Source organism: Motacilla alba, chromosome 3 (assembly GCF_015832195.1).
Source record: "Motacilla alba alba isolate MOTALB_02 chromosome 3, Motacilla_alba_V1.0_pri, whole genome shotgun sequence".
NCBI lineage: Eukaryota > Metazoa > Chordata > Aves > Passeriformes > Motacillidae > Motacilla > Motacilla alba.
This window is the reverse complement of record NC_052018.1, coordinates 25,548,965-25,567,289: the sequence shown is the minus strand read 5'-3', so window position 1 is coordinate 25,567,289 and position 18,325 is coordinate 25,548,965. Positions and strand designations below refer to the sequence as shown.

At 39.2% G+C, this 18,325-nt stretch overlaps 1 protein-coding gene across 8 annotated transcripts; it reads left to right on the top strand.

Moving 5' to 3' along the window:
- Window positions 1-2,520: 2,520 nt before the first annotated feature.
- RAB23 (RAB23, member RAS oncogene family) lies at window positions 2,521-17,028 on the top strand. 8 transcript variants are annotated; one of them, XR_005256208.1, is made up of 8 exons: window positions 2,810-3,278; window positions 6,390-6,475; window positions 8,461-8,617; window positions 10,077-10,159; window positions 11,446-11,538; window positions 12,389-12,609; window positions 14,759-14,789; window positions 15,954-17,028. XR_005256208.1 is itself a non-coding variant. In XM_038131002.1 (7 exons), the coding sequence occupies exons 2-7, from the start codon at window positions 5,445-5,447 to the stop codon at window positions 12,526-12,528; spliced, it is 714 nt and encodes a 237-aa protein (XP_037986930.1). In that variant the 5' UTR covers window positions 3,140-3,278; window positions 5,398-5,444; the 3' UTR covers window positions 12,529-17,028. The 8 variants fall into 8 exon arrangements, 3 of the variants coding, with proteins under 3 accessions (XP_037986929.1, XP_037986930.1, XP_037986931.1); XR_005256207.1 differs by having other exon boundaries at window positions 14,759-17,028; XR_005256205.1 differs by having other exon boundaries at window positions 14,084-17,028.
- Window positions 17,029-18,325: the final 1,297 nt, after the last annotated feature.

Genomic DNA, 18,325 nt, shown 5'->3' with positions numbered 1-18,325 from the left:
CGAGTCACATGTGCTTTCCTGGAGATGGCTGAACATCTGCCTCTCCATGGGAAGAGATCAATGAATTCCTTGTTTTGCTTTGCTTATGTGTGTGGCTTTTGCCTTCCCTGTTAAACTGGCTTTATCTCAACTCATGAGTTTTTTCACTTTTGCTTTTCTGATTATCTGCCCCATCTCACTGGTGGGTGTGAGTAAGCAGCTGCATGGGGCTGGATGTGCTGCAAGGTTTCTCTTGGGCCTCCATCTTTCATCTTTTCCTGTCCAAATTTTTCTAAGATCAAGGTCACAAAAAAACTTTAGTGTTAGCCTAATCTTATATATTAAATGATCCAGAGCTACACTCAGAGTAACAGTCCCCAGTCCAGATGGGCAGCAGCTATCACAGTGTGATGGTTGAACCAGGCAAGCTCAAATGACAAGGAAAGAGGGGTACTTAAAACATTTTTCTCTTGTTTGGGTCTATTTTAATGGCTTTAGGCATCAAACCTAATTCCTGTTTTAAAGTGTCATGATTTATGCAGGATTAAAAAAATCTACTGCCTTTAGAGGTCTTTTGTGTAAAGGTCAAATTTTTGAGCACCCAACTCTGGACCCAGGGAAACCTTGGATTCTAGTCATATAGCAGCTGGAGATGGTCTGAACTCACTACCTCTAGCTCTGTTATCATGTTTATGAGGGTTTTTTTTGAATATGCACTACCAAGAAGGGAGTAGATCAAAAAATAGACCTTGTATTCTAATCATCAGCGTATATATATATTTTTTTTCACTTCCGAGGTGATATGTGTCTTTGGAGGACTGTAAAGTTATTCCAAAAATTACATCTGTGATGCCATCAACCCTACTGTATAGGATGTTAATGGTCTTCAACCCACCCTGCATAGCTATAACTCTGCCAGCTTCATGAGCAGCATAGCCAGGGCAAATTAGAAGCCAAGGGGCAGTGATGGGCATGGCACGTTATACAGAATATGGTGATACAAATGATGTCCTAAGTTTTAGCTTTCATATTTTTAGATTCTGTACTGCCTTAGTCTGTGATTCTGAACTTCATATAAAGTGTTGTCGCTGTTGACCTCGTTTCAGAGAGACAAGACAAACTCTTTCAAGGGGTAAAAAAAGCTAAGACTTTATTTTATACATCCCTTTATACAGAGTTTTATAAACCCTCCTGTGTCTATCCCCTATTGGTCAGTAACAAGCTGTTACCTCGTAGTAAATGGTAAGTCTTGAACAAGGTGTCTACATGCAAAAAAGAGTTGTTTGTGACATATTGTTTTCATTCTTTTGCTGAGACGGTTGGGATTGTTGAAACAGGTGCAAGAGAACAGCCCTAATCTGTAGAATTCTTTTGCAGGGAAACAAGTTGTTTTCTGCCATTACAGGCTTCTGTTTTTATGAAGAGATGTAGGCATGGAAAGACTCACATACTGTTTTCTTGAGAATTATGCATGAGAGTTTTCTGATTGCTCAAATGCAAAATATCCAGTTTCACTCTTGAAGACCATCTTTTTCTGACATCTTCATTTCTACTTAAACAGTTTTGCTGATGTTTGTGTAAAGAGGGCAGTAAGAAAGGTTCCATTTTCATGGAAAAGATTCTGTAAAGTTTTGTAAATATACTTACAAAGGTGTCTGGGATAAATGCCCATAACATGGTGTTACACATTTAAACTGCTTTCCATCAGCAAGTGCCTGCAAAGACAGCCATCTGAATGCAAGACATAACATAGATAACTAATGCTTCCAAAAATAAGGATACAGAGATGTTGATCACTCAATACAGTAAATGTACACCTTCTAGCTAATAGAGTATGTTTAAAATAAGGTTATATCAGTCTTACATAAGACATTAGCTTACTTCAACAGTAGTTTGGATGTGACTCATTGTAGACAAAACTGATTTTCCCACTTTTACTAATGTGACAATTATGAATTTTTCTAGTGCCTGAAAAATTTCTCCAGTATTACAAACATGGCAACCAGGTAAATGTATTACCTGCCTAGCTACAGGGATCCACGTGCATATGTTTTCTTTTCCTGATTCTGAAGGTGAACCATACCACAGAAGTGTTTACAATGAAGGCATTAGGTGAGATGAATCCCAGCCACACCCCCAACATCTCCCATGATGAAAACGGGGAAGTTTAATAAGGCACACTTCCAATATATTACTTTGGTACTAGGCAGGTTCTCCTAATGTGAAGGCTGTCCAATTCAAGGCCTTTTGGAACAGAGAAGCCCTGGCATCAGACAGACTCTGAGACTACAAGCATTAAGAAAATGAACATATTAATTTCAAAACAGAAACCATGCAGAAAATCTTACTATTTCTTTGGGATGTAACTCCACAATGTTCTAATCCAAAAAGTACTTATTTAGGGACCTGACTGACTCTAGAACAAAGCTGTTGCCTTGGGAAGCCCAGGACAGGCACAGAGAGTTCTCTGTTGTGGAAGACAGAATTCATCAACCACACTTGGCAATATCTGAGTGTTAGTTGGCCATCTTTGAGTAGCAGGAGGGCCGGGGCCACTAAGAGCAACCACCCCAGCCAGGGATGCACTCTGCAGTATGGGAAGGGGATTTAAGGCAGTGGACTTCTTTCAGCAGTTTAACTTAGAAAACCAACCAGACAAAAAAGGAAAATAAGGGGTTAAGAAAGGTTAAATTTTCAGACTTTAGGACTACCACGTCTATAGTTATACCAAAACTTATCTTGTTTAATATATAGCCTGGGAGGTAGCAGACCACGTACCACGGTGATGGGCACATCTTGGTTTAAAAAAAAAAAAAAAGGGTGCTACACACAGGAAGGCAGCTGCCTTCCGTGGTAGCCTCAGGAAAACCCGTGGCTGATCACAAGGTTTGTTTTCCATGGAAGATGAGGTGAGGAATGCCGACGTATAGGGAGCGGACCAGCAAAAGATCACTCTTGTCCGGACCTATCCTCAGGAACCCAGACGAAAACCCCTCAAGAGCAACTTCTCCCTCGCCTCAAGGCCGGCTCGGGCGCACAACGACCGCAGCCCAGGCGCGGGAGCGGCTCCGGGCAGCCCTCACCGCGGGTCCGCCGCGGGGGCGGGGGCAGCGGGCAGGCGCCTCCCCGAGCGGCGCCCCCGGTCCTGACGGCGCTTCCGGGCGGGGGAGCCGGGATGTGCGTCCGGGTTGGGTCGGCCCCAGCGAGCGCATTCCTCTCGCCTTCCCTCCGTCTCCTCTTCCCTGCGCCCCTGCACCGCCGTGCCCTCGGAGGGAGCGCCGCCGCCCGCCCCCTCAGGGGTTGGTGAGAGGGGCCGCGGGCGGGCGGGGATCGGAGCCGGGGCGCCCCGGGCTGGCGGGAGCGGGGCCGGAGCGGCCGAGCCTCCACCCTCGGCGTGGCCCCTCGGGCAGGGCCGGGAGGTGCCGGTGGGATGGATCACTGTGCGGAGACCCGTGGGTGGCTGCCTCTGTTCTCGCCCAAAATGGCCATCCGGCTTCCCGGTGCTAACAGGGCTTGCGGAGCTCCGGGTGGCCGGGTGAAGGCTGATGCAGGCAGGAAACATCATCTCTCTGAGCGAACCGAGCGAAGGGATCGGGTAGCCGCGCTCTGCCGGCGCGGGTGTGAGTGTGGTGATGGGCAGAGCCTTTAAAACGGGAGTATTTTCCCCTCCTTCGAAAGGAGCGTGATCTGATTCTTGAGAGGAAATTTGCAGCTGCAAAATGTTACTGTGATGATATCCCGGCACGGCAAAACGTGGAGGAAACGTAGCTTTTATCGGGTGGGCAGTGGTAAAGTTGTAGCAAGTCTCTCTCAAGAGAGTCTTCAGAGCCTTGGAACAACTGGTTAAGGGAGCAGAAACACAAGCAGTGTTCTCTTCTGGCCTTCCAATCACAGAGAATGAAATAGGAAGAAAGAGGAAGAGCCTGGTGTTAAGGCAGAATTTTAGTTTTTTGGTGGTGAGTCAGTCTACACAACAACCATGCCTGCTGGCAATAGATGGGGTACATCTGTTTCGAAGGAGGAAACTACTTTTACAAGAGTTAGTAGGACTCACTGAAGTAGTTTTAGACTAGATGTGAAGGAGGAAAGGGATAAAACCAGACTCCCTAGAGAAAAGTTTGGGGGAGTCGTGAATTTGAGGGATGGAGGTCCAGAGAGTGGTGGTGAGTAGATTTAAATCCATCTGGCAGCTGGTTGCTAGTGGTGTTCCCCCCTGTTTAATAACTTTACCAGTGATCTTGATGAAATGATCGTGTTCACCCTCAGTCAGTTTGCGGGTGACACCAAGTTGGGTGGGAGTGTTGGTTTGCTGAAGGGAAGGCTCTGCAGGAGCATCTGGACAGGTTGGATTGATAGTCAAAGGCCAGCTGTGAGATGAAACAAGGCCACACCTGGGTCACAACAACCCCATGCAGAGCTACAGACTGGGGGCAGAGTGGCTGGAATGGGTCCCAGTGGGAAAGGACCTGGGAGTGCTGGTCAGCAGCAGCTGAACATGAGCCAGTGTGTGCCCAGGTGGCCAAGAAGGCTGATGGCATCCTGGCCTGTATCAGCAATAGTGTGGCCAGCAGGACCAGGACAGTGATTGTCCCCCTGTACTCAGCACTGATGAAGCCACACCTCAAAATCCTGTGTGCAGTTCTGGGCCCCTCACTGCAAGAAAGAAATTGAGGGGCTGGAGGGTGTTCAGACAAGGGCAGTGAGGGGAATGGTGTAGAACACAAGTCCTGTGAGAAATGGCTGAGGGAGCTGTGGTCATTTAGCCTGGAGAAAAGGAGGCTCAGGGGAAATTTTATTGCTTTCTACAACTGCCTGAAAAGAGATTATAGCAAGGTGGGGTTGGTCTCATCTGCAAGTAACAAGTGATAGACAAGAGGAAATGGCCTCAAGTTGTGCCAGGGGAGTTTTAGGTTGGATATTAGAAAAAAATTCTTCGCTGAAAGGGTTATCAAGCATTGGAACAGGCTGCCTGGGGCAGTGGGGCAGCATCACCATCCCTGGAGGTATTTAAAAGATGTGTGCATGTGGCACTTAGGGACATGGTTTAGCACTTGGCAATGTTGGGTTAATGATTAGACTTGCTGATCTTTGAGGTCTTTTCCATCATTAACAATTCCGTGATTTTGTAGTTCAGTGCCTCCATTTCTTCCTCATTAAGAAAAAAAGCCACCAAAACGTCAGTGAAATATCTTTGCATTAAGCCAAATAAATTATTCTCTACTTCTAATTTTTATTAATTATCAATTAAAGTGTCAAACCAAAGCTAGTTAAATAACTTGCCTGAGGTCACTTAAGCAATCTGTGACAAAGACAGAAATTGTACTATCTATATGCACCCTAATCTGTGTGATCATCTTGCCTCTTGCTTTCTATTCGCAGCATTTTTATGAACATAATAGCTATTTACTTTGTTGACAGAATCAGTAGTTTCCTGAATAAACCAGAGAGTCACCTGAGACGCAAAGATGTTGGAAGAAGATATGGAGGTGGCCATCAAGGTGGTAGTAGTAGGAAATGGAGCTGTTGGGAAGTCCAGTATGATTCAGCGATATTGCAAGGGGATTTTTACAAAAGACTACAAGAAAACTATTGGTGTAGATTTCCTGGAAAGACAGATCCAGTATGTATTAAACAGATGACATACTATTGATTTTTACCTCTTTCTCTATTTCTTTTTTCTGTTGTAATCCTGAAATTTATGAAGGCTTGGAAAACAAGGCCTGCTCTTTCTGAAGTGCACTAAAAGGAGTTGTCTTCTCTCTTGCACTGTGGGCTAAAGTTATATCATTTATTCTCCATCCAAAATTTAAAATTTTAAATAAAATCTGGAATATCTGCCATAACAGGCTCTTTGACAAGTTTGCTTTGTATTCGACCACCAGCTGATTATTTTTAATTTTTTTTTATTTCTTGTGAAGAAGTGAAACTGCTTATGATAAAAGAATGACACAAATTTATTAGCTAATATAGAAAAAATTACTGTGAAAAAATTAGTTTGCGTCTTTATGCAGTATAAGCAGGTAATACTCTTTTATGTTTGGTAAAGTGGAAAATCGTATGATAATGAGAAGTTAGAAAATTCTATAAATTCTGCAAGCTGATGAAAAAGGCAAAAGCACCATTCTTCAGGCACCTAAGTTTTGCTTTGATGTTGATCTTATTTTTCACTGTAGAGGAAGAAGAGGAAAATGTAATACAGATTGTAAAGAATATATAATGTAGTTGAGGGGCTATTGCCATAGTATGTTATGAAGGTGAATGAATATTAATAATAAGTTACATTATGTTTGAATCCAGTTAAATTTGATTTGGAATACTGTTACAGTGTAGAAACAGAAGTATTTCCATGACATTTGCTTTGATTTGTTCCTGTTGCTGTGTTGATCACAGATCTGTCTTGTTTATTTCAGAGTTAATGGTGAAGATGTCAGGCTGATGTTATGGGACACTGCAGGTCAAGAGGAATTTGATGCAATAACTAAGGCCTACTATAGAGGTGAAAATACCACGTTTGTTGTTTTGTAGTTAATGTTTTCTTGGTCTGCATATCTCTAAAATATTTTCATATCTTTTTATTAAGAATGTTAGTTATTTCATGTGTGTGCAAAGCATGTTTAGTTCAGCTTTTTCAATTCTTAAGTATTTTTTCTCTTTGTGCATTTTCCTTGTCCTAATTATGTCCATTTCATGCAGTAGTACCCTTTAGAAAACATTGAATGAAATTAGACAAATGTCTGCACAGAAATTGAACAGAGTGTAGAAACTCAAACAATCAGATGCAAATATATATTTTCTCTCTAAAAGGGTTTTATTACTTCTGTGAGACACACATCTGTAAATATTCCAAAAACTGTGGATGAGGCACATACTAATTAATCCAAGGGGGAGAAATCCACCAGTCATTCTAGAAAGACAGTGTACAGGGCACAAGAGTTCTTTTGCTAGTACAGTCTGCCTCAAATACATTAAAGAGCAGTAACAAAAGTGTATTTACTTCATAAGATAAACTGTATTATTTGTGTAAAGGCAGCTTATCTATTTAACCAGTTACAAATTGCATACTTAAGCTTTCTTTGCTTATAATTTAACAATGGTTCTGTAAATATTTCTTTTTGGTGTTTTTTTAATGGGGGGGTTACAAATGACTTGGCAAAGATTCTACTGTTCAGTTCTTGCAAACTAATTACCTGAGATGGGGGAAAATATACTGCTATGGTAGAAAATTACCTCATTTGGAGATAAAGTAGTGATTATGCCAAGCTGTTTCAGGGTGTTACAGATCATTTTATGTTTCATAATCAATTTGCTAATAGGTGGGGTTTTTTGGTGATACTTCCTGTGATTGATGATTACAATTTCCTCAGAAAAAGGTCTTCTTTTGTCATGTGGGTATAAATGATTTACAGCTGACAAGTTGAGCATATGAATTTTGGATGGTAGTTGTTGATTCTCTTGGAGTTTCCTTTTCACTGTCCTGGCCTTTGGTCCTCTTGTGTGCTTTGCTCTCCCCAGTTGTTTCAAGCCAAAGACTTTTTCTCCTAATTACTGGGACTGATAGATTAGAACATGGAGCATTGAGAAGAACTCAGGACTACACCTACTGGCCTCACTTGCCACAAGCATGTGTCATTTTCATGCTATATGATATTAATGGGAGATGTTCACCACAAGATTATGCTAGAGTCTCAAAAACACGGGCTATCTATTCCTTTCATGCTATGTTACTAAGTAACTAGTACATTGAAGGCATATAAAGGATGAAGTGTGCAAAGAAAAGCAGTTTCTGAAGAATAACAAAAGGCTACTGGACAGTCAGAAGACCACACACTAATATTTCAGCTGTGGAGGTACATTCTCAGTACCCATGGAGTTAAACTATTGTTTATTTACAAAACCATAACAAACGGTTTTGTATCATTTATCGTAGTGCTCTGATAGAATTATTAGACTATCTGATAGTATTAATTAGAAACACACTTATTTTTCCCAAAAAGCTACTAACAATTTGCTTGAAATAATCACAACTTCATCTGAAAACTTTTTAAAGTTTTGTGCTTTTCAGAATCCAGATTAGTGTACCACAAAGAATAATGTGAAATGTGCTTTACAGATGCTGCACACAGGAAAAAATCTGCCTTCTGTCTGTAAAACAGCAATAAATGAACCTCCCCTTTCCTTTTTCCAGCCTTTCCAGACCTCCTTCTGTTCCTTTCTCCTGCATACATTCAATATGCTGGAATTAGCTTTAAAGGTTACAGACCCCTAGTCATAAAGATGGTTGTAATGATCAAAATAATACAGCAATGAATTTTCATTTAGGGAATCTATGACCAGTGGTTTGACACAAGCTGGTAGTAAAAGTACATGCTTGTGGGAAAAACTTTAAAAATCCCTCATATTTTAAGCACATTAGGTTTTTTTCTGTTGTTTATTGCTTAATTTGTGTGTATTTGTATTTGTAATTTATTTGTATATTTCTAGGAGCCCAGGCTTGTGTTCTTGTGTTCTCTACAACCGACAGAGAGTCCTTCAAAGCAATCCCTACCTGGAAGCAAAAAGTTGTGGCTGAAGTTGGAGACATTCCCACAGTTCTTGTGCAGAATAAGATTGATCTTCTTGATGACTCTTGCATAAAGAAGTAGGAGTTCTATTGTACTACTTTTAAAGATCAATAGGTGCCTCCTGTATTCATAAGTTTTAAAAAAAAGAAGTCTGTGGGAGTTTCTGGTGAAGACTTAGAGTGTCTGGGTTGTCCTACCTGTGTCCTGCATCTAGACGTGCCCTAGAAGCACATGGGGTGGGTGTTGCTGCATGAGTGTAGCTACTTGGGCAGATGTGCTGCAAAGCTGGGAGCTTTCTGTTTATTTCATGCTGCATCCTGAAGCCAAAAGTAATAGAGGAAAGACATGAAAAGATTGGTTCTGGCATAATAAGATTCACACCCTTTTTTTTTTTTTCTAAAAATCTAAAACTATAGATTTTCTCTCCTGTTAAATTTCAGTTACCTTTAAACTGTGCTGTGCACCACTGAGGGCACATTTTCTGTTTGGCTAGTGATTGCTTGCTAATATTCTTTGCTTTCTTTAATTTGTTTTTTATTATTCATTTTTATCAAAACATTGTGACTCTATAGAAATATGTATGTGGTAATATTCTCAAATTGCATGGTGCTCAATCTTCCTTGCTATTCTTGTATTTTTCTTTACAGATTTTATTGTCAATTCATTCTGCCCTTGTGTATGTGACCAATTTCATTCCTGTCATAAAATCAGCTTAACAAATTTGTTTATTTACCACTGCATTTCATGTAGAAAATAGTGCATGATCAAGTTGATCATTCTCCACTTCTTCAATTTCTATCATCTTCCTGAGAGATTTAAATTATTTCTTCTTTTTTTGTTGTTTCCTGCACTGGCTTTCTTTGTTGTCTGTTTGCTATCATTGATGGCATAAATCAGCTTCTACTTCTTCTGCAAAGAATTCTGAGGATTTTTCAAAGGAAAAGCAAAATTGCATTTGAACTCCTCCTTTATTCATGGTATGTCATTTAGGTTTGATTGTCAGAATACTCTGTCTGCCTCAGTAACATAATCTTTCTGATGATTTGATTTTCCTGAGGGAACGATTCATAAGTTTCTTAAACTTTAACATAAGTTCTTTTTCACTTCACAGAAAAAAGTAATTCTTGATTTCATCTGTGCACTCATCTGATTGCATAGCACACTGCTTCATTAAGATATACTTAAGGATTAATTTTTGTTGTTGTTTAGAGTTTGCAGTGATAGTGCTGTTAATTACAGCCTCCTTCCTTTTGGTTTCACCAATACACTTCTTTGAACCCTTGGGAAGTCTTATTTAATGAAGTCACTAAATACTGGAAAGAATTCCTTTGAGTCATAAAGAAACTGCATGTAAAATGCCTTCTTTTTATAGTGGAGATACTGTAAAGAAATTAAGGGTTAGGTATTTTTTGACTGTCTTGAATTTCTCACCCCACTTTGCCATGTGGCAACTTAAAACAAAGCATTTTGTTTATAAGACTAAGTGCTGACAAATGAACCAAATAAAGACTGAGAAAGCCATCTTGTGTTGTGCAGTGAGGAGGCGGAAGCGCTGGCTAAGAAGCTGAAGGTGAGGTTCTACCGAGCGTCAGTGAAGGAAGACCTGAATGTGAGCGAAGGTAGGCGGTGCCGCAGGGGGGGCGTGTTCTGGTGTTCTGTCCTGCCGCTGCTCCACGGCCCCGAGCATCCCCCGGGCTGCACTTACACATCCTTGCATGCTGGTGGCAACCCACTTCATATTCCATAGCAGCACGCCTTACACAGAGCTAAAATTACCTGATATCACTGGGTTAGGCCCATTTCTTTGTGCACATCTTTCTCTTCCACAAACACACACAACTGCAAGGTTCACAAGGGCCAGTGTGTTAAGGCTCCTTAGTCCTAATGACTGTCACTCAGCACGAGTTTTAAAACAAATACATGTAGTAGAAGCTCAATTATTGCAACATAAAAATTGTTGAACACATTATTTTGTAATTTTTAATAGTTAATAAGTAATTGATAGAAACAATTATTTTATATTTTAGTCATATTTAAATAAAATACATTAAAAGATTGCATCTCTTGCAGTGTTTTGTCTACTGGGGATATTTGATTAATTTTAATTTGATTAATTAATTAAGTACACTTTTAATGTACTTAATTTCATTAGAATAGTGTTAAAATTTTGAGTCTCTGTCTTTTGTGGGCTGGGTTTGAATAATCATATATTCTTGTTTAATTAGCCCTAATGTTATATTGTTGTTTAATTAGCCAAGATTAATAGTAAACTCTATGTTTCTTCTCTATTAACATCATTCACCATGGGAAAAATCTGCAAGAGAAAATGTAAAACTCTTTTGTATCATCTTTAAATGAGTTGAATTACAAATGTAAATAATCATAACACATCTAGGTTCTGAAAACTCTGCTTTAGTTGTATATTTTTTCAGATTCCTAGGTCAACTTTATACACGCCAATAGAAATGAGGGTAGCAGTTAATTAGAAGAACCTTGTTGCCAAGTTTTGTTAATAGATTTATTTTACGTGACTACTATTTTTCTAAGGCTTCTTGCAAAAAAAAAAAAAATCCACGTAACTGTAACAAGTTCCAAGTTACATTAATTAAAACATTTGGCAATATATGTGTGTGTGCGCCAGGTTTTTTTATAAGAACATGGAGATGTTTCTGTGCAGGACTCCAGTACTGCAATCTGTAAGAGCTGGGCAGACACTGGAGTGACCTGGATTCTGCCCAGGCACACAGGCTTGCCCAGAATCACTCACCAGGTTGTGCTAAACCTGGGGTGTGAAATGCACTTTTGTCACCATGCAGAATTTTGATATAATGACATGATGATGATGATGATGATGATGATTTTTAAGCATTCTGAGATATACCTTTTTTCTTTTTTAACTTTCCAGTTTTTAAGTATTTGGCTGATAAATATCTTCAAAAGCTCAAGCAACAAACAGCAGAAGATTCAGAAGTAGTACATACAAGCAGTAACAAGATTGGTATGTATGCTATATTAACAAAAACCCTAGAAACAGTATTTTGTGCCATCAAAGCTTATGGTCTCATCTGTTTCCTTATGGAATTAATACAAGGTGAATCAGAGTCTAATTATTACCTCCCTATCTTAGAATATCATCTCTTTCTGTAAAATAACTTTGTGACTCTTTAAAATTACAAGATGGTCAAACTGATGCACAAAAGTTTCTAGCTGATGCTTGGCAAGTGCCCTTTTCCTAAATTCATTTAAGCAAGGTTGTGCAAGGATTTGAGAAGGATGCTTATTGGGTTTTTTTGATGTAATTAGCATTACATAGCATTGCTCATCCCGGTGTGGACTTACAGGACTCATGGGGAAAGAATCTGGCATGTAATCAGAAGGTGTTTGTAAGTTGCCTTCTGTAAGAAAACACTGAACTTCTGTAGTTCTTCTTTAAAGCTCTTCTGAGTCAGGTAATTTATTTTCCTTAAAGCACTCCCTTTTTTTCCGGCCTTTTACTAACCTTTATATCAACAAAGTTTCTGAATTTTAAATCGCCATCTCTGTCTTCTATTATGTTACTCAACTTACCACAACTTTGTGCAGTTAGTAATATGCACATACACGGATGAGTACATATGCTGCCCTTCAATTACACAGATGCATACTAGCTTTAAATACTGGCTGGCTAGTAATTGCAACTGCCTCTACTTCCAATTTAGCTGCAAAATTGACTCAAAATAGATTTAAAAACTACTGTGTACATTTGAGGTGCTCTGCTGTGCCTTAGCAGGTGTTGCATCTAAAGTGTTAATGTATTATGCTGCAAGCAGTAAACAAATACAAATACTTCTCTTGTCTGAATTCTGTAGGTGTTTTTAATACAGCTGGTGGAAGTCACTCCAACCAGAATTCTAGCACTCTTAATGGTGGAGATGTCATCAACCTTAAACCCAACAAACAGAGGACCAAGAAAAACAGAAGTCCTTTTAGCAACTGCAGTATACCTTAGACCACTTTTGGAGGAAAGTAAGCAACTCAGAGAATTGGATGAAGTTGTGCAATTGAATACAGAATAAAGCCAGCTGTAGAGGTAATTTTACCGGTGCTTTAGCAAATCTTGTGCCTCCTATACAGAGGATTTTGATGAACTTGTTGATGCCGTGGGTTTGTTGTGTGTCATGAGACACCTGGTGGCGACACACAGAACCGTGGCTGTCTCGCGCACTTTGTACAGATTAGGTGAGCTTTTCCTTTCTCAAGGAATTACTTACAGAGCTATGAACTAGGTATTGCTGAATTGCAAAGCACATTTAATGTAAGGATAATACTTACACATATATAGGTACGGACTGTAACTCTATGGCCCAAGGTAATGTAGCAACCTTGCAACTAAATTTCAAAGAAAATATTAGACTTGGTTAGTCAAGACACTAACAAGATAAATGAAGAGCAAAAAAACACTACTTCATTTCATGTCTGACCATATTAATATTCTGCCAGTATTCTGGCAGTCCTGTGGGTGCAAGATCCTTGCATTTTATATATGTGTGCTAAGGTATATATGTAAACATTTGGGATGAATATCTAGGCTTGGTTCCAATGTGTACGTTACTTGGAGATCAGCTCATGATCATCAGATAGCATCTTCTAATTGTCCTTTAAAAATGTTGTATTTCAAATGAGGCTTTCTAGGCTGCCACTGTGTATGTTTAACTTGCTGTACTTCGGGCCTAAAAGCTTAGATTTAAAAATGTGTGGTGCCAAAAATGCTCCTTTTTACCTAATGCTATATTACAAATGTTTTGTAAGTTTGCTTTTCTCAGTCTTAACAGGTTGTACTAATAGCTATTCAGAAGGAACATATAATCATATTCTTGTTCAAATTTGATTGTTGTATCCTGTGTCATCTTATGAAAAAGGAATTTTCAAAGTGGTGTTACAAAGTACTCATCTTATTTGAAATTTTTTCATAGATAAGTTACAGGGATCCAAAAAATTGCAGCTGATTATATTAGGGAGACATTCTTGAATGTTGTCTCAGATTTAAAGTTAAGGAAATCTAATTCTGCAAGATGAGAGACATGGCAAAAAATTTTTAAATTTCTTCAGTAATTTTACAGAACTGATTAAGATGTTTAGGAGCCCAAAGCTAAATTCAAGGTTATTTGGGCTAAGGCTCCTAAATCACTAAGGTGCTTTTAAAAATGCTAAGCAAGATACCTTTTATTTAGCAAAAATGAACACTTTATAATCTTCAAGAGCATGCATGCCTTTTAAAAACTATCCATTTTGTTTACATGTTTTTGTATGGTATGATATAATTTTAACTTTCTAAGATTTCTACAAGTCTGCCAGTGACAAATGCAAAATCTGCTGCTTAAAAAAATCAGAGTTTTAATAGTTTTGTAAATGGTATATAAGAATGAAAATTGGTTGAGTGATCCTGTATATTTTTGAAGGAAGGACTTTTCACTATGTGAATTCATGTAGGAAGCTTGACTGACTTTGTTTCTAAGTCAATGAGTATGAAAACTGAAATGTATTGTTATTCCCACTGTCTGCAGGGAGAGAAGTGAGTGGCAAGTTATGCACAAACACTAAAGATCTCTGAACTCTGTATGTTATGTTTACTGTATGAGGCTTTCTACCGAGTACTGCAGTTTCTTTGACAAGCTGTTAGAGATCTCCTGTTGCTGGCAAGAAGGAGGGCACTCCATCCCTTTTGCTATTGCAGCAAAACTGTGTGTTCTTCACAGTAATGTTTCCTGTGTTGTCTCTTGGATAAAGGCCTCTATTTTTTAACAAGTGCATTTAATCTCACTGTATAAATGGAGTCAAGTCCTATCTGTCTTATCAGTTTAAGAAGTAAGGTACTTGAGATAAGATGATTGAACATCATGGGACCACCTCACAACTTAGGGGAGAGTGTCTGCATGAAGAATTTTGACAACTGTTTTTAATATGGAAACTTTTACATTTCACTGTCTGTCTACAAGTTTCATGGGGTTTTATTCATTTCTTATGAAAAACAAACAAAACCACAAAGTGTTTGAAACATCTTTTTTTGCCTTGTTTGACTTTGTACAGCGTGCTGAAAAGTAAGTCTTTATTATGTATAATGACAGTTTGTACTATTTTATGTTATACTGTAATGCACTGTACAATTAGTATAGGTTGTTTGTATTTACAGTATGTCACTATAAATTACTGCTTTTAACAACTCAGCAGTTGTTTCATAGGTGGAGACTTAACAGGCTTGATAAATTTAAGGTATGTTGAAATGTAGTGCATGTACTTTAATGTAGGAATAGTTACTTGCAGCATTGGGTAACAGTGAGTTTTCATTTTACTCCCACCCTAAATCTGAAGTGGATCTTTCTTTGTTGAGATCTTGCAGTGCTTGTTCTCTAACATGACTGTGATGGAAACTGCTCAAATTAACATCTTTTTGGGAAGTGCCCTGCATGTACGCTGTTTGAAAATTTTGATTCTTTATTTTACTGGGGTTGGTGTGTAGATGTAAACCAGATGACTTGCATATTGCAGAAACTCTTAGGTATTCACTAATACCTAATTCAGTGGCACTAACTTTTACCTTTTGGAAGAAAGGTAAAGTTGGTGCCTAAATGTTTTAGCACTTGTGTTGTCCCTCATGAATAATTTTTATTACAAACATTACTTCATTCTCTACTCAAAGTGTACTCATTAAAATATCATATGTTTTAGTTAGCAAAACCTACAGGTGCAGGGCTGGTAATAAAAATGCTCTTCTCTTTGTATCCCTGGGACTGCATGGTGGGTGAGGATGTGGCTCTGTTACGTCCGTGGTACCCTGGATTAAGAGCAAGAGTTTCTCGTGCCACTAGACACAAATTTCATTGCACTCCTGTATATTCTTTTTATATTTCTTGAATAGCTCATTGGCTGCATTATCTGGATCTTGCCACAATTCTTTGCCCTTGCCTGATAAAGCTACCACTAGCAGGAAACTTCAGTGATTGTTAATGCCTTAGTGAAATAGGGATTCACTAGAGTATGACACTCCAGCTTTGTCACTTCTCTGTTGTATCCATTCAGTGAATGGGTGTTCTCCCAGGACGTGGGGCATCGTTAGATGCAAAGCAGTAATGCTAGGGATGTATTTCCAACTGGAAATAGCAAATCTCAAAGTTGTATGACTGATCACACTAATTACTAATTTTTGCGCTTGTGTGTGTGTGCGGTTAATTTAAAAAAGACTTTAAATATTCCACTTAAGGCAATTTTGAAGCTTTCTTATTTTCAGTGTTTCATAAGGCAACACTTTTGTAGTCAAAATGCCTGAATTACCACACTGTCAGTCTGATTTCCTGTTTAATGCTTCAGTAAATTATGACTTTTTATTTTCTTCATTATTGGGCTGCAGCACATCTGACATGAAGTTTTCCTTCGCAGCATTTCTGTAGAGGTGGGATAATCTAAAGAGCATTGAGCAGCTGAACACGCAGCACCCTGGGGGGTTATATGGGGTACATGCACAAGACTCAGCAAGCCTGCCCTTGAAGCTGTTCATGCACCCTTCAGGCTGAGAGCTCCAGGTGTTAACAGGTCTGCCCTTCTCTGTGGGAGTTCATCGTGCAGCAAGCCAACACACATGCTGCTCTATTCCAGTGACACTACCTGAGCCCCTGCTGCTTTTCTGAGTGTAGTTAGAAACCTTCAGTTGAAGTCCCAGTACCTGAACACTAACTGTACCAAAATTAGAGGGCAAGGATGGTACAGCAGGCTTGAATTCATCAAAATGACCTTGCCATCTTTTTGTAGGAAGCAAGAGTTGTGCAGATCTTCTTTCTAACGCACAAATAGTACTGAGAGAAGAAAATAATTCTCTGTTAAATATGGCATCCAAGCAGATAATCAAAATTATTACAGCAATGCTTAGATTTAAGATGAAAGGTGCTCTAAAGGAGTAAGAGAAACCTGCTAATGTTCTGTGTCAAAGTGTTCTATATGAGTCATCTCAAAGCCAGGTGAGTCCTAGTACTGAACTGGGCTCTTCTCAAGTTTCTAGTAGAAGGGTAATACTGACAAATAGTTTTTCAGTTCTGCCAAACTCACTAAAGTTGATAAGAAAAATTAAAAATTACTGTGAACCAGGAGAAACACTACTCTCATTGTGAGGATTAAGATGCATTGTTACCAATGGCTTAAATGTAACTGGCTAGAAGAGGAAATGTACATAACTGGTTTTATCAGCATCATGATCTCAAGTAAATGTAACAGATTTGTAGAAAAAAAAGTCAACATACCATAAATCCTCAATCAGAAGAATCAGTGTTTAAAACTGAGTATCTGGTGTATGCTGTTCTGTAAAATCCCTACAAATTAATTCTGCTGTTCTTTTGTAAGTGACACTAGTTGCATCATGCGACTTAAAATGTTTGTTTGCTTATTGTTGGGTCTGATATAAGTCACTACTTTCGTGGTTATATTAAATTGTCAGTATATTAAATTTCAAAAATTGCTGTAATTACAAGGTGTGCAACCTCAATCTGATTGAGAAACGTGTGCTTGATTCTCGGGTGTGTGTTGCCAACAGCTGGGATCAAAGGCAGCACATGAGAGCACTGGAAGGAACAAGTGTGGATGCCCCAGACAAATAGAAATGGTGTTTCTTAGCTCTTTCCTCTGATTTCTTTACCATGTGGTTGAAATACAAAATAGGGATTCTTTTCTGATCTTTCTGGTCATTTTGCTTTTTATGATTCGTCCGGCCAATACAGTGACAAGGTTTAAGTTCAAGATTGTAGACATTGGAAGTGGCATTAAAGTATTATTAATATATCAAAGACGCCTGGTACACTTTCTGAAAATAAACAGGTAAATAGTCATTAGTGATTGTTGGTTGGGGGTTTTGCGTTGTTTTGGTAGTTTTCTTTTTTAGTAAAACACAAATCAGCATTTGTGTCTGCCTCTTTACCCAGGTATCTGAAGAATATCAGAAGTAACATACTCCTTCCTGCTTCTTTTGCATGCAGTTTTGAACACAGAAAATCAATGTGTTTGCTTAACACCCTGATAAGGATTAATTGGCAGTGTTGTAGGCTCATTACAGAGGCATTGGACTAGATTACCTTCATCTGTCCCTTCTAACCCACCTCTTCTGCAATTCTGTGATAGCACAAAGTGCTATAAAAAATAAAAATTCTTCTAGGTATCAGTACAATGAAGAGGATCTAAGAAAGAAAATAAAAAGGCTTTTTGCCTGAATAACCTTATAATGGCCTTAAAAACCCAAATATTGAAGGAATATTCTAAGCAACGGGAAGCTGTCTTCAACTCAAGTGTTGCACAGCACAAGTTCTGAAAACAACCCGGGCCCTGTATTACTGTGAAGGGTTTTAAGACTGTTGAACAGGTTGAAGATTTTTTAACTTGGAATTACAGAATTAAGTCACCAACCCTTAGAAACTTCTCACAATCTCAAAGCTGAAACTTGGGCTGCATTTGAAGCACCCACCTGAAGTGCCATTTCTGCAAATTAAATGCAGTGACAGTGGCCTCATAGCAGCTGAGGTTTCCAAGAAGGACAACTCTTGAGTTTTCTTGCAGAGCTCTTGAGGCCATTCAAGGCATTTAAAACCACAGGGCTCCTGACTTGGCTGTGCAGGAGCCTGATGTGCTGCAGGGTCTCACCATGGGCTGGCTCCCTTAGAGCATCCAGGTGTGACACTCCAACTGTAACATCCTGGGCACTGCCACTGAGGCGGCTGCGGTGGGTGGCATTACTCAGACCCTCTGGGCTCCCTTCAGCTGAACTTTAACCT